We start from the raw sequence: 18474 nt of genomic DNA on the forward strand, positions 1-18474 counted from the left end.
ATTCATTGCTCACTCCATACTCTGTATGTGTATGTCAGTGTTTGTTCTCACTGGATGAGAATCCACGATATTTGCAGTCCGACTTGTGTCCTGTGCTGCTGATGGCCTCCAGGTTGACGTTGTAGTTGGTGCCACAGGTGATGCATCCCATGAGGCAGTGGGTGTCCAGAGTGTGGCACTTTGCATGTCCGCGTGATGACATCAGGGTGGTGATGTAGGAGCGAGCGCCGCTGCCAGGTGACCAGGTCACATTGGTCATAGCCTGCGTGACCTGGGTCACATTCACATACATGGGGCAGCAAGGACCTCAGGGAGTGAAATACAGAACAAAGGTCAATACTGGAGTGTAATACAGTGTCATGAGAATATTTGACTGATGCCGCAGCTAGCCTCCATGATGCTGTTTATACATTTGCTTTGAGTTGTTTCTAAAATAACCAATAGAGGCTCCAGATTACACTTTTACTGAAATTATTGTGACATGAAAAGGGCAGAGCAGGTGGTGTTGTGCTGTATAAATAGAACTCATTTGACTTGACATTCAGTCCTAGAGATGACCAATCACACCTGTTTCCAGAGTTTTACTGAATCCAGGCAGGCTTCTCCCCGCGGCTGCATTGGCCACAGCTATGACCTCATAGGTTGCACCGCAGGGCAGCTGCGTGAGCTCACACGAGTTATTTCTTGCGTGGCACATGTGTGTGTCATAGCGTCCAGTGGCAGTGATGGTATAATTTGTGTTGGGGGTGTTGGGGTTAGTGAAGAGGACTCTGTATGTGGAGCTGCTGGTCTGCGTCATATTCAGGATCTCTGGAGCACACGGAGCTGCAGCAGGACACACAGGAAAAGGAGTTTTCATACAGTGATGAATTATTTTTTAGTTTCACATTTTGGGAAATGTGATGATTCGCTTTCAAACCTCATGTGTTTTAAAATAGCCCCATCAATACCTGTCTCATGTGTGTGTGGCATGCAGGTGCGGTTGCATCCTCGTAAGTCGCTGCAAGGCGTGACGGTCACAGAATAATCAGTGTTGCACCTCAGATCTGACAGCACGCACACCGGCACTGTGTCGTTACAGTGGATGACGTCGTCAGTCTGTGCTGCCGTTGTCTCGTACAGCTGGGCCCCTTTGACCGGTGACCACGTGATCTCCAGGGTCTCTGTAGACACTAGGTTTATGGTAACACCCTCTGGGCAGCAAGGAACTTGACAGGAAGGAGGAGAAATAGAAAAACACATGAGAATAGTGTGCAAAGGACTGTACTGATGACTTTACATGTTTTAAAATGATTTTCTACCAGCCATTGTTTTCACACGTCTTTCAGTTGTGTACAGCTTTTACTTTTTTTTTTATAGCATTTTGACTTGTCATACCAGAAAGGTCACAGGTGTAACTAATAACACTGACTCTGTGTCCTAGAAAGCCTTGCCAGTGTGCTTGATACCAGGGAGGTGGCATTGTGAGAGGAGTGGCACACCTAAACAGAATTCATCTGTTTTGATGGTTTTCATTACACCTGCACTTTTCTTGTCATGGTATATCAAAACATCCGTTGGTCTATTTTTAAATGCGATGGTGGACATTGCATCATTTGAGATTTTGGTGTCAGCAGCCAAAAGCCTTGCAGTCATGAGGTGTGATGCCAGAAAATCTAACCCAGAGACCAAACCAAAACCAGCAGGGTATGAAAAGGCTCATGTGGATTTGGGCGTTTCTTACATTAAAAGTTATTGTTGAACAGCCATTAAATTTTAGACAGACTTAATAACCATTGTGACTACAAGTTTCAGGTTTTCATCTTGACTTGGCACTATATGTGAGGCAGCAGCACGATGTGATGTAACATTACTTTAGAAAACTGTTGGTTGTTAGAGAAAGAAGTCAATTGGCTAAAAGGTACAAAACCTCTAGTATGGTCCTGTCACTTGATAACAAAGCATGTGTTGATGGTGGTGCTATATGTGGGTGCTTCAGGTCCTACTGGTGGTGTAGTTGCGGACGTGGGCTTGCGGGCTGGAGCCGGCCTGGTTGTAGGGGAAGACGGTGGTGAGGTAGGTGTAGCCACACACGCAGAAAAATGGGCATGTGGTTTCAGTGGTGTTGCACGAGTCCTCCGTCCCGTCATCCCTCTTTATGAAAGCCATGTAGTACTCCACCAGTGGCACCTCATCCCACACCACCGAGCAGTTGCCCGCTTCGGGCTCCTCCACCCAGATGTTCTCTGGGGGACACGGAACTGTTGGAGGAGGAGGGAAAGAGGTTAAGAAAAAATAAGAATGGACACATAAAGGAACAGTTTGGGAAATATGTTTACTTGCAGTTTCTTGCTGGGAGTTAGACGAAAAAATTTGTATGACTATCACATCTGTGTGATAAATATAAAGCACTCTCCTAGCTACTGCTCCAGACATGATAGCGGTATCAATGTTATCTAACTCTCAGCAAGAAAGCAAGGAGAGTATTTCCCAAAATGTCAAACTCTTCTTTTAAGACTGCAGTATTTGTGTGTGATATACCCACATGTGATGTAGTCTGCTGGTTGTGAGGGCCAGCTCGGACCAGCTCTGTTATAGACGGTGACAGAGACGGAGTAGTTCTGGCCACATTCCACAGGTGAAATAGGACAGTAGCTAACTGATGAATTACAGTTTTGGCCATTAGAGGTCATGGCGATGTAGCTGTCAGCTCCCTGCACCGGCCTCCAGTGCACGGTAACCTCAAAAGACCGACCCAGAGTCATCAGGACATCGGTCACATCTGTACTTGGAGGACCTGGAGATGAAACCAGAAAGAAATGCTTGACGTGATCCCTGCATTCATGTTGCCAGCATGTTACCTGACAGGGTTATGCTTTATACGTGATGATTGCAGGTTTTTGTCCACATGTTCATCAGCGTAATTCTTATCATGCTTACGTGTGATCTGGCAGATGGTGAGGTCGTCTCCAGCTCGACCCTCAGCGTCCCAGGCTGTGCCCTTGATACAGTAGGTGGTCCCTGCTTCAAGGTCATCGAAGGTCACCATGGTGTCAGTGGTGTTCAGCTTCAGCCGGGAGCTGGAGCCCTCCCTGATGATGCAGAGCGTGTAGAGGACGGCGTGCTCCACCGGCATCCAACTCACAAGGATGGTGCTGTTGTCAGGGGAGGAGGTGTTCAACTTGGGCGCCATTACCACTACAGACAGGTGGAGGCAGAGAACAAGGAGGGCTAATGAGAAAAGATTCAAACACACAGGTTTCTAACTTCTACTTTCTCCCTGCCAATTTTTTTGTGAGAGGTGTGAAATGGAAACAATTTCTTGGTGATTATGTTACATTCGGTTCTCCTTCGGGAAGGCAGACAGCCCAGTTCTCATGGTTTAGCTTTTCATATCATGAGAATGGTATAGTGAGGAGGCAATGGATACGGTTTCCACCCTCCTCGCTGGCTGCAAAGAGCACAGACTCTGTGACAATGGGCAGTGAAATGACACGCCGATATGGCCGGCGGAGTGAGATAACAAGCTATTGTCCCGCAGGAACAACAGCAAGGCTGCGTTTCACTCATCATACGCTGCTTTCTAATGTCTGGAAGTGAAAGTGGACGGAAAAGATCATTGTTCTTCCATTTTATAGATCATTCATGACAATATTGTCAGTCTAGTTGGTGATCTCTGTGTTAAATATGTGTTATCAGACCAGTTTCTGAATCTTCCATCGCCATCTGAAATACTGAAGCCACAGAGAGAAGTGTATCTGGGAGTCTCATATAAGACCTTTCATCTCTACCTGTGCCGGCCTGGACGGGGTACGAGGGCTGGCTCCTCCCCCCAGAGTTGACGGACATGACGCTCATCCTGTAGTCTGTGTAGGGCTGGAGCTTCACCATGGTGCCTGGGGAGCCGCTCACCACGGTCTCAGAAAAGAAATCATCGGTCTCCGCCCTCAGGATGTAGCTGCTTGCCCCGGAAACCTCTGTGAACTCCACAGTGATGCTGTCGCTGCGTTTGGAGTAGGCCTGTTCAATGCTGGGGACTTCAGGAGCTGGAGAACACACGACGGGAGTCAGATCAGTTCCACAGAGAGCAACATAAAATGCTTTTAAATAGAGAAAGTTGATTGAGGATCATTTTACTCTGAAGACTGTTTGTGTGTCTTATATGTAATAATAGGTTATAAATGCAGTACATTTACACTGCAACTGCACTTAAGTACAATTTTGAAGTCTTCTCAGGCTATTTGCACTCCAAAATATTAAATAAGAAATATTGTACTTTGTATCTCATTATATTTATTTGAAAGTTGTGACTGTTTCTTTACACTTTAAAAGTTTATATGCAAAATGTTCCTTGTCGATTAATTATTTGGTCTATTAAACTTGTACAAACAGTGAACAGTGTCCATTTTTTCCATTGAGGAATCTGGGACTAGTACAGCACTTTTACCTGAACTGTATATTTGAATGTTTCTGTTTTTTAGTTTTGTTGCACATTATATTCTGATAGATCTTTTCAAAACAGAGGCTGCTAGCAGCTCATTGGCTGCTTTTTCATGATGCCCATTTCTCCATCAAATGACCACTTTATTAGTCTTTATGTGGTCTTCTGGGCTTCATTGTGTTTTGATGATCTCTGTGTGGGGGGCATTTCTGGCTTTCTCTCTCTGTCTGTAGAGATAGTAAAGTATCTGAATGTGAATGCCCACCAGGAGTCAGTTTCCTCCTTCACCTCTCCTTGCGGCTGTTACGTACCTGTGGTCTCCTCTGTCTCTGCACTGCTGAGGACATTGAGGGCATTGTCCATGGCTTCTAGCTGCATGGTGTACACTGTGTTTGGCGACAGGGAGTTGACGGAGCCCATCACGGTGTTGCCACCGAACTGAGCAAAGACGGATCGTTCTGGAGAGTTCTTGGGTGTTGCTGTGATCTTGTAGGAGCTGGCGCCGGTGTGGTCGCTCCACTGCACTGTCATACTCTTCGATGTGACCGTAAACACTGAAAAAGTCATGTCTGGAGGAAATGGAGACGAAAACATTGATGGGTTAAAAAAGTGCCTGATGCCAATAAAATCCACATATTTGTGTTATTTCAGGTCAATCTTTAATTCTAGAATATGAATGTCTTTTGGGGACTTTTCAAGATAATTTGGATTTCAAAGAAACAAATACTATACATTATAGGGGGAACTATCAAAGAAGATCATTTACCATTTTGAGCAGCACAAATCTGAAAAGAACAAAACATGACTAAGTTAATGGATGAAACAAAGAAATACCTTGCTGATAAAAGACAGGAAATACAGTATATTTAAGACATCATTCCAAGGATAGAGAGCTATTAGTACTGCACATTATATCCTGAGGCAAAGTATGCCCTGTATCATATTCTCGGAGCATGAGAGGCAGCAGGCTGCACATTACCTTCACTCAACACAGATTTCAGGACTGGTCAGTGCAGGTATTTCTTTCAGCTCGGAATGAATTTGTCTATTGAGCTAAGGTTGGGCATGGCACACGCACTTGTTGAAAGCAATGACACTCAAAAGAGCCTGTGTTCATGCATTTCAAAAGTACTCTGTCTATACACTACCGTTATTTATCTGGACATATAAAATATGCGTTATATCAAAGACAGGAAACGTGCTGTACACTGGTGATGTACAAACTGTTCTTTGTTGTGTGTTTTTGTTGAAATGTTTGAGAAATTCAGTGTGCAAGGAGAGAATGATCATCTCTTACCTCCGTGAAGGCCAACAAAAGCAGAAGTTTCAGCATCCTTAACTGTGCTGTTCCCATGCCTTCAGCTGAGCCACTGCCTGGAGGCGAGATGCGTGATGCTGTTTCTCAAAATGACTTCAGGGAAGCAGCTCAGGCTTAAATTCGACTTTTTTTTTTCTCTCCCTCTCTCCCTCTCAGATGAAACGACAGGTCCTTTATTGTTTCAGCAAATACCAAAGGGCCCAAAGGCTGTAACTCCTCCCCCTTAGGGGTGTTTGGGTGTCCTATCGTAGCGAGAGGAGAAAGCTCACCTTTGTTAGATGAGGATGCAGATAAAAACAACCATGCTCCAAACTTTTGTTTTAAACTTTTTGTCTTTACATCCATGTGTTTAAAATACACAAATTGTCTCCTGTCTTATGGTCTTCTATATTTTGTTTCCTCCAAACTCCCATAAGGAGCATGATTTGAGAAATATTTTCCCTCACAGCTTATAAAAAGAGAGAACATGATACAAGCGATGACCCATTTCACTTGCTGCTGTGTATGGGAGGACGTTTTATGGCCTGGTTAACAATACTTGATTTCTCCAGGTGTCCATGTCCCTGTTATCTTGTGATAGTTGAAACCTTTTTTTAAGCACTTTATCATTTTGCCCTCAATTTGTCAGTTCCTGAAGAAACACAAGTCTGTAAGGGTTGTTTACTGTAAAGATAGACATGATGTAGAATAATATGCATCTGCAAGACAGATTCTGTACATGTACATGTACTGTACACTGTGCACTGTACAGAAAAAAGCTTACTTATGTAACCACAGCATACATTTGAACAACTGTAACATAATACATTGTAGAATACTACAGGGAGGCATGGACTGTATGTACAGTACAGCAGTGTGCAGTGCAAATAGTTTATGTTAAAATGACAAAGGCGAGGTAAACTTATAATAATGGTTTTACTTTCCCCCAGTGGTCGAGTATCTGCGTCAGGTGTGTATTATGAGGCTGGGCTGGGAGGGTCCCCGAGGACCAACTATGGACAAACGCTTTTGTGCATAAAGGCCAAAAGGAGACAGCTGATTGAATTCAGTGTCACATGAGATAATCTCCACTTTCCGAAAGTTTAAAGAACAAAAAGTAACAGTGTCAGATTTCCCAAATCACCAGTGTTTTGTGCACAGATAAAGCTCCAGTGTACTTCAATACATGGTCAATTCTACAGATAAATATTTCAACAATGATATTGAACTTGTGTGCTGTGACTTTTGTAAACTTCTCAGTATATAATGACTGTACGTAGTCTACATTGTCAAGATTCAATGCAGGTTTACTTGAATAGCCATTAATCAAAATAAAACGTAAAGTGAAACAGATCCACAAGTTTATACAAGAAAGCAGTTTGTCCTGCACTGAATTTCATCTGTGTCATCCGCCTCAGGAAAAAAAAAAAAGAACATTCTTATCCTCAAGGAATATTTAGTCAAAAAAGGCAGCACTGCAAAAGCCCACTTTGAATAAAATGGTGACACTGAAGCAGACAAGAAAAAACTCCTTAACAAAGAGAAATTGAAATCGTGGGAGGGACCACAACAGTGAGCAAAGAAGGGGCAGCAGTGCCAAGCTGCTTTTTCTGGTTCTGTTTTTCTATGTCAGGGATGGACGAATAAGGACATGAATCTCATCAACCTGTCGCTAACAGAGAAAATGTTACGTCATCTCATCATCACAGACGTGAAATACTAACTACTTTCTTCGTGTCTTTCTTTCTTTTCTTACTGTAACTTTATTTATTTGCACCTCCTCTAACACCTGTCTCATGTGGGGGACTAAAACATAGATCAGAAATTTGGACGCCACTTTCACATGCACACACACGTGATGACCAAATATCTTCTGTACCCCCCTGAGAGATCACTAAGGTTTCTGGTTCACAGCTGATATGAGGTACATCTGTCTACAAGTTTCTTTGGTGCACAGTGAGATTACACAAAGGCTAAAAATAACTTTCCATAAATAGCACTGCTCATAATTTGTAGTATTTTACTGCACAGTATCTTAGCTTTTCAGCAGTGGATATTAAAGATGAAGTGCTTGAGTAAACTTGTAAATTTGAGTAAACTAAGATGACTTCTGACACACTCAGCATGGCTCACTGAAATGCTTGGCTACCTCAGAGGGACCCTGTGCTGCCTTAGACACTGCCTGGTCTGTGGGAGGTTCTGTATTTGTGTTTCAGTCTGAGAGATCTACTACATTAGTTCATGCTTGCCTCACTGTGACCAGTCCATCCTGTTTGATGGCCTTCAGGTTAACGAACACCAAGAACCTCATCTGTTCATCAATCAGAGGGGCTCAGGAATGTTGTTTGGACACATCCTCTTTCCTGATACCCCCCCTAAGAACAACAGTGAAAGTTGATACCCTGCAACAAAAACTGAACACAGCCCAGCACCAGCAGGCTACGACGGCGACAAAGCCACGCAACAGAAACTCAGTAAGAAGACACTGTGTCAGCAGCACCCACAGGCCAGCAGGATGGGCATTAGAGGCGTCAAATGAGCATATTGGCTAGAAGGACAAAAGCTGATACTCATTCAAACTAAAGGCAGAAAGGGATTTTCCTGAAATGGAATATTTCCAATCTGACCTACTTTTAATTAGTTTTAACATCATCTCCTCACCCTGTGGCTGCTTGTGTGTGGCTAATAGTTCGGAGGCAGGTCAATTAAAAACGGACTAAAGGATTATGTGACATAAGTGTACTGACTTGGAACATCGTGAAAAGATAAAATTTATGTTTATTGATTTATTGCTGATTGATACTGTACTGTGTGACTGATGTTGCTCCCTAGCTAAAGGTCACAGCTGGATCATATTGTTCCTCCTTGTGTGTTGTCAGTAAAGCATACATAACAGAAAAAATAAATGAGCCTTAGCAAGATATTGAACTGTATTGATGTAATATTGGCCTTGTATCAAATATATCAGACACACATTTTGCCTGTGACAGTGAACATAAGGTATTTTTTGGTTACATTTTGTACACTACTGAGAATAAAACAGAGACAGTGGATGATTTTTTTTGCAACAAAAGAAATGGCAAAAATCCTCAAAATGGAAAACTGCTCAATATAACTGAAATGTTGTCAATCAAAATGTTAAAAAAAAAAATAAAACAAACATATAAGTACAAAAGAAATAACTTCAATAAGCCTTAAATATTATCGGATGTTATTATCCTTATCATCCAACAAAGATAAACTCTACACAGGCATCAGGTCTCGCCCTGCTTGTTATAATGCGTGGTGTTTCCTGCCCCCTAGTGGCTGAATGCTGTGCAGTTTCCTGTGCAGTTGAGCCTTGGCCAGGTCAGCTGACAGTCTCTTGGCCATTCGGTCTGTGGTCCTCTTCATGCAGCGGGCCACCTCAATAGCCTGGTCCAGAGTCCTGTTCATTTCTTCCTCCTAGAAAACAGGAGCAAACTCTCCAGTGAGCACGGAAAAATCTTGCTCTTTTTTTGAGATGCGCGGTTGATTTTCTTTAAAATGTATCAGTCAGCAGAGATGCAGGTGGAAAGATCTCACCTTGTTCCCTCTGCGTCTGCCTGTCCTGCTGCCAGTCCTTGAGGGCACTGATACTGGTGTCTGCTGGAAGTACACATTGCTGGGCAGGAGTGCTGTGTCTGACTGGGTGGAGCGCTCCCTGTGATGGAGTGTAGACTGCAGCGGCGGCTCCCTCACTTTATAGCTGAATATGATGACAGACAGCGAGAAAGATGACAACCAAACTGTATAATTTAGTACCTTTATTTTGGAACCTGCTGATAAATATCTGCCTGCTTTGAGTGATGATGTGTTTACCTTGCAGGCAGGCTGCTGGAGGAGCCATAGCTGACCTGGAGAAGAGGCTTCTGAGGAGATGGAGAGGAGAAAGGAGACCATCTCTCCTTGGAGTAAAAACTCTCCGTGATGGCTGCTGACCGCAGAAACATGAGAGGCTCTACAGTACGTACACTAATAAAAACACAATACTGCTCATGTTCTTAAGTTAAAAATAAGGACATGTTATGATGATGATGATGATGATGATGATGGCGATACGCGTTGTATCAACTTTTCAAGTATATCCTCTGCACATGCTCCAGTTTGTCTATTATGGAAAAATTAGGTTGAAATCTGCCAATGTGAACTTGACAAAAAAATGCTGACGTTATATACATCAGATGATTAAATCACTTACTTTGTGTTCTCTGCTTGGCATGGCTGTCAGGAGCCTCCAGAAGACCAGAGGTTTTCACTGAGCCTTTTCCTTCTGACCCTGACGGAGAACAAACACAGTCCCATGTAAATCATACATGCACAAATAAATTCAGAAATATATACAGTGTACTGTGACAAATAGCTGGTGCTCTGACCTCGGGTGGATTGCACTGCCCCGTGACGTTTATACTCAGGTACTCTCCTGCTCTCTACAGGCACACTGTGCAACTGCAACATGATCTCAGAGCCAGAGGTGCCTCCACTGTCTGTACCTGAAGAGCCAATAATGAAAACCATAGTGGATGATGGAGGAAATACACGCACATATACAGATACAGATGTAAAGATACACTTTGGGACATGTGAGTGTCATTAGCTTTTCAGGTAAAGTACCTTTGCTCTTGCTGGGGTCCATGTCTGAAGAGATCCAGTCCTCTATCCTCATCTGACTGGAACTGAGATTGTTCACATTCTGTCTGCTACTTGATGGTTTCCACACACGACGGGTTAGAATAAAAATACAATAATAACGACTGCATAATGAATAAACGGTAAGAACATGACAGAACTTTGAATGCCTGTCCTGGACTTTTAGATGACGATATCTGTATTACTCACGGAAGCTTTTCTAGGCGCTAGTATTATAGGACATCATGATTAGTAGGTAAATGTCAGCTAAATTTCACATCAGTACATCCCAACAATGCCCAGCATACTTCTATTCCTCAGATACCCACCTGTTGCAGGCTGACCTGTGGTGGCTCCGGGGTCTGGTTTTAGACCGGAGCTCCTGCCGCTCCTGCCTGTATTTGGAGGTGAGATAATCCATCTTCTGTGCTAGGTGAGGCAGCTGGACCAAGCCCTCCTCCAGGTCCTTCTTCAGTCTAGATACCTCTGACTGCAAGGCCAGGATCGCTTCACTAAACACAGACAGACAGACACAGATAATCAGATGTTCACTGAAACATTGGAGAAAAAATTGCTTAAAATTCAGTTATCAGCAGTGCAGTCCAACCTATTACAAGAGCAGGAGTACAGTGGGCTGCCTCTCCCTTCTGTATCCATGGTGGTGCTCAGTATGGGTTCAGATACGTGTTGATGGAGCCTGGCGAGCGGGCTGCGTTCAGATCCTGTTCGGTCTGTGGTGGAGAAGCGTTTATCATTTCAGAATTGACCAGATAGGATCAAACCAAAAGAGAAATTTTTCTATGAAGAGGGATTTGCTCACCCTGCAGCCTGACTGGAGGCTCCTTAGTGGTGCTCTCCACCCACCGCTCTACTGCTGCACCACTGGACTGTGTTTGGATAGATGGGTGAGGACTGGCCCACCGCTGGCTGGTGAGGCTGTTTGAATGGATGGCTGTCCGCAGGTTAGAGCAGGAACCCTCACTGTCTGAACTATTTAAAGCACCACTCTGGGACTGCGCACTGTAGATGGAAGGATGAAACTTGAGTTATTCTCAAGTTAGTCTCATGTTCCCAATCAGTTCCTGTCTACTGAAAGTATTTCTTTGATTGCTGTTTATATATATTTGTACCTTTCTGGAAGCAGATTTGGTTGAAATGGTCCAGAAGCTGACTGATTCAAGTAAGAACTCCCAAATCCACTGTCTGTCTCTGGGCTCACAATCCTCTGCACCCCAGAAAAAACACACATCAGTTTGAAGTGTAGCCTATGCACCCTACAGGTCACTGTAACTTAAACAGCACACAAACCAACTACTGTCTGTGACTGACCTGTGATACAGATGAGGTGTTGAGAGGAGGCTCTGAGAGGTTGTGGGTGCCAGAGTCTTTGGGTGCAACAGAGGAAGAAGAGACCTCCACAGCCAGACTCACACAATCTCCCAGATCACATTCACATACTGGGTTCACGGCACTATCCAAGGTGCTACAACTACAGCAACAACAAGTAAGATATTAAGTCACTGTGGAGTGGAGATGAGAGGAGTTAAAGTCGCATTTTTAACAGTGTGGCATGAAAAGCATTGCATGATAAAGCTAAATCTTGGTGCAGTAGATGCTTTCTATATCTGGACAGACAATACATACAGTGTGCAAAAGTAGCTCACTTACACTGTGACAGGATTACAAGCCTGATTACTTGTATGAGCTATGCATCATTTAAGAGCAAACGAGCATAGAGAAACCACAACACAGAATCAGTCAAGTCTCACTCACCTGTTGGGTGTGTGCTGCCTCCATCTTAAGGATGAACTGGTTCCACTCAAGTGTGCTAAGATGTTATTTTGATCTATCACCTCTGATAAGACGGGGCTCCTCTCCTCTTCAGCCTCAGCTGTCTGGATGTCCAGTGCCTCCAGAGAGCCCTGTGAGCTCCTGAAACAGGACAGAGACTCAAACACTGAAAGGAACCTAACACCAACGCTGCACCTGAAACACTATCTGCTGCACAGGAAGGATGAGAACATGCCAATAGTTTTAACACAAACACACATGCAAGCACCACTCAGAGCATCAACAGCTAGACACAACAGTGACAGTGAAGCATGCACGACAGCAACAGTATTATATTTATGTACCCTAGCCATTAAAACTGCTGTAATTTTTGTGTACAGAATTAACGCTGGTACCTGTTTGGCTACATTATTTGATATACTATGAAAAGACAAATATTATTGAAACTTTTAAAGTATTTTAACAAGTACCTTGAATGCTGTAATCTACCATCTCCATGGATCCGACTGGCCTCCTCCTCTTCTGTCTCCCTTTTATAACCCACAGTGGAAAAGTCTGCATGTGGTCCCTGAAACATGAGACCCAGTCAGATAATTTGCAGTTAGTGTAATGTTGCACACATGCACACGCCACAATTCATCACAAGTTCAGGTGCAGGGTGTGATTGCTATGAATTAGCTTCTACAGTTCAACATAGAGCAGGCTGCATCCACAGCTGGAGTACAATGTTAACTGTAATTGATATAATGTGTAATATTCAAGAATTTTTAATGAGGTCATGAAATATAACATGCAATGTTTTAGAATTATTAACAATATTAAGAGATATAACATGTTCTAAAAATCTAAATCATAGATACATAATGTGTTATGTTCTAAAATTCTTAATAATACGATACAGCAAATATAACATGTAATGTTCTAGAATTCTTTATGCTATAATATGTAACATGTAGAATTCTAGAATTCAAAATGCTATGATATATAATTTGTAATGTTCTAGAAATTCTAATGATATGACATATAATGCGCATTGTTCTAGAATTCTTAATGATATCTTGATATATAAAGTTCAATGTTCTAGAATTATTAATGACATGATATGCAATGAGTCATGTTCTAGAATTCTAAATGATATCATGATACATTATGTGTAATGTTTGAGAATTCTTGATGATGTCATGATATATAATGTGTAAAGCTTTAGAATTCTTAATGATATATAACATGTAATATTCTAGAATTTGAAACGATATCATGACATATAACGTGCAATGTTCTAAAATTCTTTATGATATGATCATATTTAAAGTGTAATGTTCTAGAATTCTTTAAGTAGAAACAGACAACTTTTCAAACCCCCCAGCATTCTCTGATATTTCCAATGACAGACCTGAAAATATAAGACAAACTGAGAAACTGAGTGGTCAGAATTATGTTGCAGAACCCACTGAGTAGTGTGAGAATCAGGTTCTTTGCAGAAACAACAGCGCCCTCCAGCTGCAGAGTGCAGCAATAAAACGGTACTTCAAAAACAAGCTCACAGCAGAGACCCCCAGAGAAACCTTGTCAAACACATGGACGTGAAGCAGGTCGGCTCAATGCCAGATGCTTGCCACTGAGTTCAAAACAGATAAAAAGAAGCGGGAACTTCTCTCTCAAAGCATTATGGAGCTCAACCACCAGCTCATGATAGAGTGGGACCAGAGGGCCTAGGCCGGGGCCGCAAAGGAGGTGAGGCACTTTGCCAAAAAACAGAGAAAGTGTGCTTGAAGTCCCAGGAGGGAAATGCATGATCTGCTGCCAAGACTGTGGCAAGACCAGCCAACTGAGCACTGATACCCTTTATTCTTCAGTCCTTCTTTACTCAAATGTACAATATAAATAGCACCACAGTGCACGTCCAGCAAAGCAGGGACAAATGCTTGAGATACGAGTTTGATCCAAAGCTATTTTTATATAATTAATTCATTTATTATTTGATATAGAAATATACCTTTTGTTGGAGCTACTCAACAGTGAACTTATGACGTTCCTCTTATTTGGCATAAATATGATATTATATGGGTGTGTGCATTGGTTACCTCATGCAGGGATGGTGGAGGTAAGGGTGTGTGCATACAGACAGGACTGGACTTCACATGCAGTGTCTCCTTCATGGGCGTGGGAGTGGAGGATGAGTTGGGTGGAGAAATCTGCTCACACATGTTTATGTCTATCATCTCCTTTATGTCCTCCAGGTGCATCCCTATCCTGAATATGTCTCCCTCCACAAGCCTGCACAGGTTTTAACACACACACACAAATAGATGCATTAACATGATGCTTACAGTGACACATTCATACAGATGCAATAACAGGGTCTCTTTAACCTGTCTGGGTCAAAGGTGCCGGTGTTCCTGGACAGGCCCATGTAGTTCTGCATCTCTAGAGCTCTGTGCTCTTCCTTCTTACTGATGTAGTTTCTTTCCAGCTGGTCCTGAGCCTCCATAATACTCCTCAGCATCTGAAAATGGACGCATTTCACATTTCTGCACACACAGAAGAAAAAAGGGGAACTATGCTGCGCTCAAAAATTTTAATTTTACAATCAAGATGCTCTAAATTTCCATATTCTGTGCATTAAAAAATGAGCTACATACTGTAAAGGAGGTGAACAGTACTTACCATTTGCTGTTCTGCTGTGGTCACTGACATGTTCCTCACATTCAATTTGAATTCTTCTACCTGAGTAGATTAAGGTTTACAAACTGTATTGGATGTCTGTTAGTGTGATAGCTTATTATTAACATCGTGGCAAATCTTCAGATTTACCTTCTGTATGAACTGGCTGATGATGTCTCTCAGCTCAGCAGTCATTCTTTCCCCATCACTGGGACCCTCTGCAGGCTGGATGAAGGAGGCTGTGTTCACGTCTTTAATGCAGCTCTGGAGGGTTGTTCGTCCTTTTTCACCAAAGTTTTCTGAAAACAAAGCAAGACAGGAGTGATACACAACATACATTGGTGGGCAGAAGACAAGCAACATGTCCTTGCTTGATATTAAGTCTTTGATAAACTTCAACATCTTATCGATCCATTTTGTACAGATAAGGGGAATCAAATTCAGATTTTTTTCTTACCTGCCTTTACCTCACCAATGTACTTGATGAAGAAAGTACCTAATGTTTTGTACATTCAGTGTTTACATGCAACAAATTTTTTGATGAAAAATCACATGATGATTCATAGTTACCATGATCTTAAGATGTAAACATATTGCATAGAATCCAAAAGTGAAATGTTTTATTGTGGTTAGATTCCCCAGTTTACAGCTATTGTTTTCCATATAATTAAAGTGCCCCAAAAGGAAAGAAAAGATGTTTGTGTAACTAGAATGTCATCGGACCCCATTTGCCTCTGTGGAAACCAGTTGCACTTCGCTGCCTAATTTGCAGGTAGTGAAGCAAAGCGCTGACCCGCCATAATATCAAATGTCAGACACAGAAACGTACCTGATGGGGGAAGGTAAGGAGCCAAGGATCCAAGATGGCTTCCCTCCACTGCAGGTAAGTTTCCCTGATGATCATCATCATCATACTCTAAACAAGGCATCAGTTCTGAGGAGGGCTGAGTCTGGGAAAAGAGATCCATATGTTTGTAGCTTGAAATGAAAATGACTGTAAAATTATAACCAGTTGAAGCGCCAGCTTTTTACTTACATTTGTTCCTAGTCTCATTTGATCAATAAGGTTCTCTGCCTCAGCATATTTGGTTAATAATTTATCATATTCGGCCTAAAGAAATACAGAATGAGACAAATGTTGGTCCCTTGCCCTATGCACAGCATCCATATTTGTGACTGCTTGGAAATACAGGCAAAAGAAACCAAAATGCCTTCATGTACAAGTGCACAGTGAACAGTACGTTCTCTACCTGCAGGTGATGCACCAGGGCTGGAGGAGTCTGGTCCTCATCTTTGAAGACGTAAGGCTTCTTTGTTGGCTGGACTGAATCTTCCAGGACTCTGCTGATCAAATCTAACATCCCTGGAGAGGACTGGGCTCTGTGTATGGTGCTGGGGCTCTGAGGAACAGGTCTGGCTGGCCCACTTGGAGCTTTGGGGATTTTGACCTTGGGGGCTACCTTGGAGAAGTCAGGGAGTGGGTAATGGACTGGACCTTGGCCATACTTCATCTCGCTGAAGGACCTGGTGCGCATAAATGGTACTCTCTGAACCTGACCCTCCTCTTGAGCCTTTCTCTGCGTCGCTACATCTACGGCACTTTCATCACCGCTGCCTTGTTTTGAGTCTGTACTTGAAGAGCTGGATGTAATGCTGTCAGTACCAACAGTGGTGATGTTATCAACTTTCCTCTCTGCTTCTTCCTCTACACTTGAAGTCTTGGATGCAGTGTCACTCTTTTCATCAGTCCTATCAGAGCACAAACTCTGATTAATCTCAGAATTGCACGTAAGGCTCTCTGAGTGGTTACTATTAATTGTTATGCTGTTGTGTGTTGGAGCCCTGCTAAAAACAGTGTCATCCACGCTCTCCAGCAGGGACACCTCCGGCAGGGTCTCTGCCTCGATTAGCCTGCCTGACCGCAGCAGCTCCTCTTGGGAGAAGTGTCGCAGCAACAGCTGGTTAATGTCTACAGGACAGGGGCACGATGCTGCTACATCATTTGGCTTGGAAACATCAAAAAAGTTGTCCTGCTTGGTGTTGGCATCCTCTTGTGACAAAATTGCTGGTTTCTCAGCATTATGCTCAACAGAAACCAAGCGTTCAATAACACCATCTCTTGTATTGCATTCAAGCAAACCAGGAGCATCAGGACTTCCATGGACAGTTTCTCTTCCATCAGAGCTCGTGTTGCCCTCAGAGGTGACTGTCTGGTTGAAATAGAGGCTTCCAAGGTCACCATCATAAGGTAGGTCATCCTGATCCTCATCACTAGTATTCTGTCCTGGGTCCTCGTAGCCCTGGTTTAAAGGAGGCTCATCTTGCACGGTGTTTGGTCTTTGGGTAGATACATGCAATATGCTGCTCTTGCTCTCTACCACCCTCTCACTCTGACTGCTGACATTACTGGACCCTGAGGAGGTGACATCCAAGGCTGACATCTCCGCGCTCCCTGCAAATACAGAACATCAACAACATAAATGCCAAATTAGAGGGTTGCATAGATTTAAGTCTTAGTGTTTGCATTTACTTTTTTTAAAGACTGCCCATTAACAGCTCCAATTTACTCTGTGACACTGCCGACATACAGTATGTCATCATTACATGTAGCACTTTAACTGACATTACGTGTCAAAAAATAAATAAAATCTCCAAAAGTCTTTTCCATTGCTTGAATTTAAATTCACATCCAAGCCTACAATCACCACTTATGATCCACTCACCGCTGAGATGGATGCTGGCCTCGGAGGCAGCAGACTCTGCCTGGGACAGATGTAAGGCTAAAGAACTCTCCAAGTCACTCAAGTGGAGACTTTCATCCTCACTTAGGTCAACAAAGATGCTCTGCTGAATGCACTTCTCCCAGAGCAGCGTGGGCTTGCCCTCTCCCTGAACATCCTCATCTGATTCCTCCAGTTCTTCTGCCTCCATGGACACTCTGTGACAGAAAATGTAAGCCTCTGCGCCTGTGTGAAGACAGGGGGTAAGAAAGGAGGATGGAGCACCTGCTCATCACTTAGCAACGCAACTTGTGAGCTGACAACATTGGATCAAAATGTGCAAAGCTGTCAGTTATTTAACAACACATGCATTGTGTGGGCAGAGGTTTGCGTGACATAAGTGTGCAAGGTGATTGTGTGAATGATGATTACAGGAAAAGTCCAGCATTTGAAAGTGTTGTCAGAGTACAATAATGCATTCATTAACATGTTAGCAGCATTTCAATGTTGGAGACAGACAAGGGAGTTATTCATATTCTGTTGGGTAGTTTCATATAACAATGCTCCATATTTTATAAGCTGATGTGTTTTGCATGCAATATCACAATGTCTACAGTACTAATCTGTAAATATAGTAACTGTATCTGTCAAATAAAGCAAAAGTTCAGTATTTCCTTCTGAACTGGAGACTTCCACTGGTGAGTGAGGACATGTGTGTGTGTTGTGACAGCCCTGGCATTACAAAGCAACCCATGTTAGTACACTGTTGTCAGACTGTCAAAAGAGCACCTTTAAATTTCTGTGTGCACTGCTTCTCTGTACTAAATGTTCAGCCTCATTTTGAAGTGTCATGGTGGTAACTTACTTTTGAACGGGTCCTTCAGCAGCAGTGCCTCGTTAGTTTTAATTCGATCCGTTCCACAGCCATGTCCCTG

The 18474-nt window shown here is 43.0% G+C and overlaps 1 protein-coding gene across 1 annotated transcript; it reads right to left on the bottom strand.

Moving 5' to 3' along the window:
- Positions 1-8989: 8989 nt before the first annotated feature.
- On the bottom strand, positions 8990-17750 carry aknad1 (AKNA domain containing 1). The gene is made up of 21 exons (XM_076745059.1): positions 17543-17750; positions 16070-17271; positions 15856-15930; positions 15649-15769; positions 14970-15118; positions 14823-14882; positions 14528-14661; positions 14240-14432; positions 12626-12723; positions 12138-12296; positions 11694-11853; positions 11495-11589; positions 11185-11384; positions 10972-11086; positions 10695-10876; positions 10350-10457; positions 10112-10228; positions 9937-10014; positions 9558-9672; positions 9282-9444; positions 8990-9161 (listed from the first exon to the last, which is right to left on the bottom strand). Exons 1-21 carry the CDS (start codon positions 17748-17750, stop codon positions 8991-8993), a joined length of 3903 nt encoding a protein of 1300 aa, XP_076601174.1. The 3' UTR covers position 8990.
- Between the last annotated feature and the right edge of the window lie 724 nt (positions 17751-18474).

This window comes from Chaetodon auriga, chromosome 12, assembly GCF_051107435.1.
Source record: "Chaetodon auriga isolate fChaAug3 chromosome 12, fChaAug3.hap1, whole genome shotgun sequence".
Classification (NCBI taxonomy): domain Eukaryota; kingdom Metazoa; phylum Chordata; class Actinopteri; order Chaetodontiformes; family Chaetodontidae; genus Chaetodon; species Chaetodon auriga.

Coding starts and splice junctions, on each gene's coding strand:
- aknad1 (XM_076745059.1), bottom strand. CDS start 17,750: ATGGAGGCAGAAGAACTGGAGGAATCAGATGAGGATGTTCAGGGAGAG. Junction 15,770..15,855: donor AAATGAGACTAGGAACAAAT/GTAAGTAAAAAG, acceptor CTCTTTTCCCAG/ACTCAGCCCTCCTCAGAACT. Junction 12,724..14,239: donor CTCCACCATCCCTGCATGAG/GTAACCAATGCA, acceptor CTCATGTTTCAG/GGACCACATGCAGACTTTTC.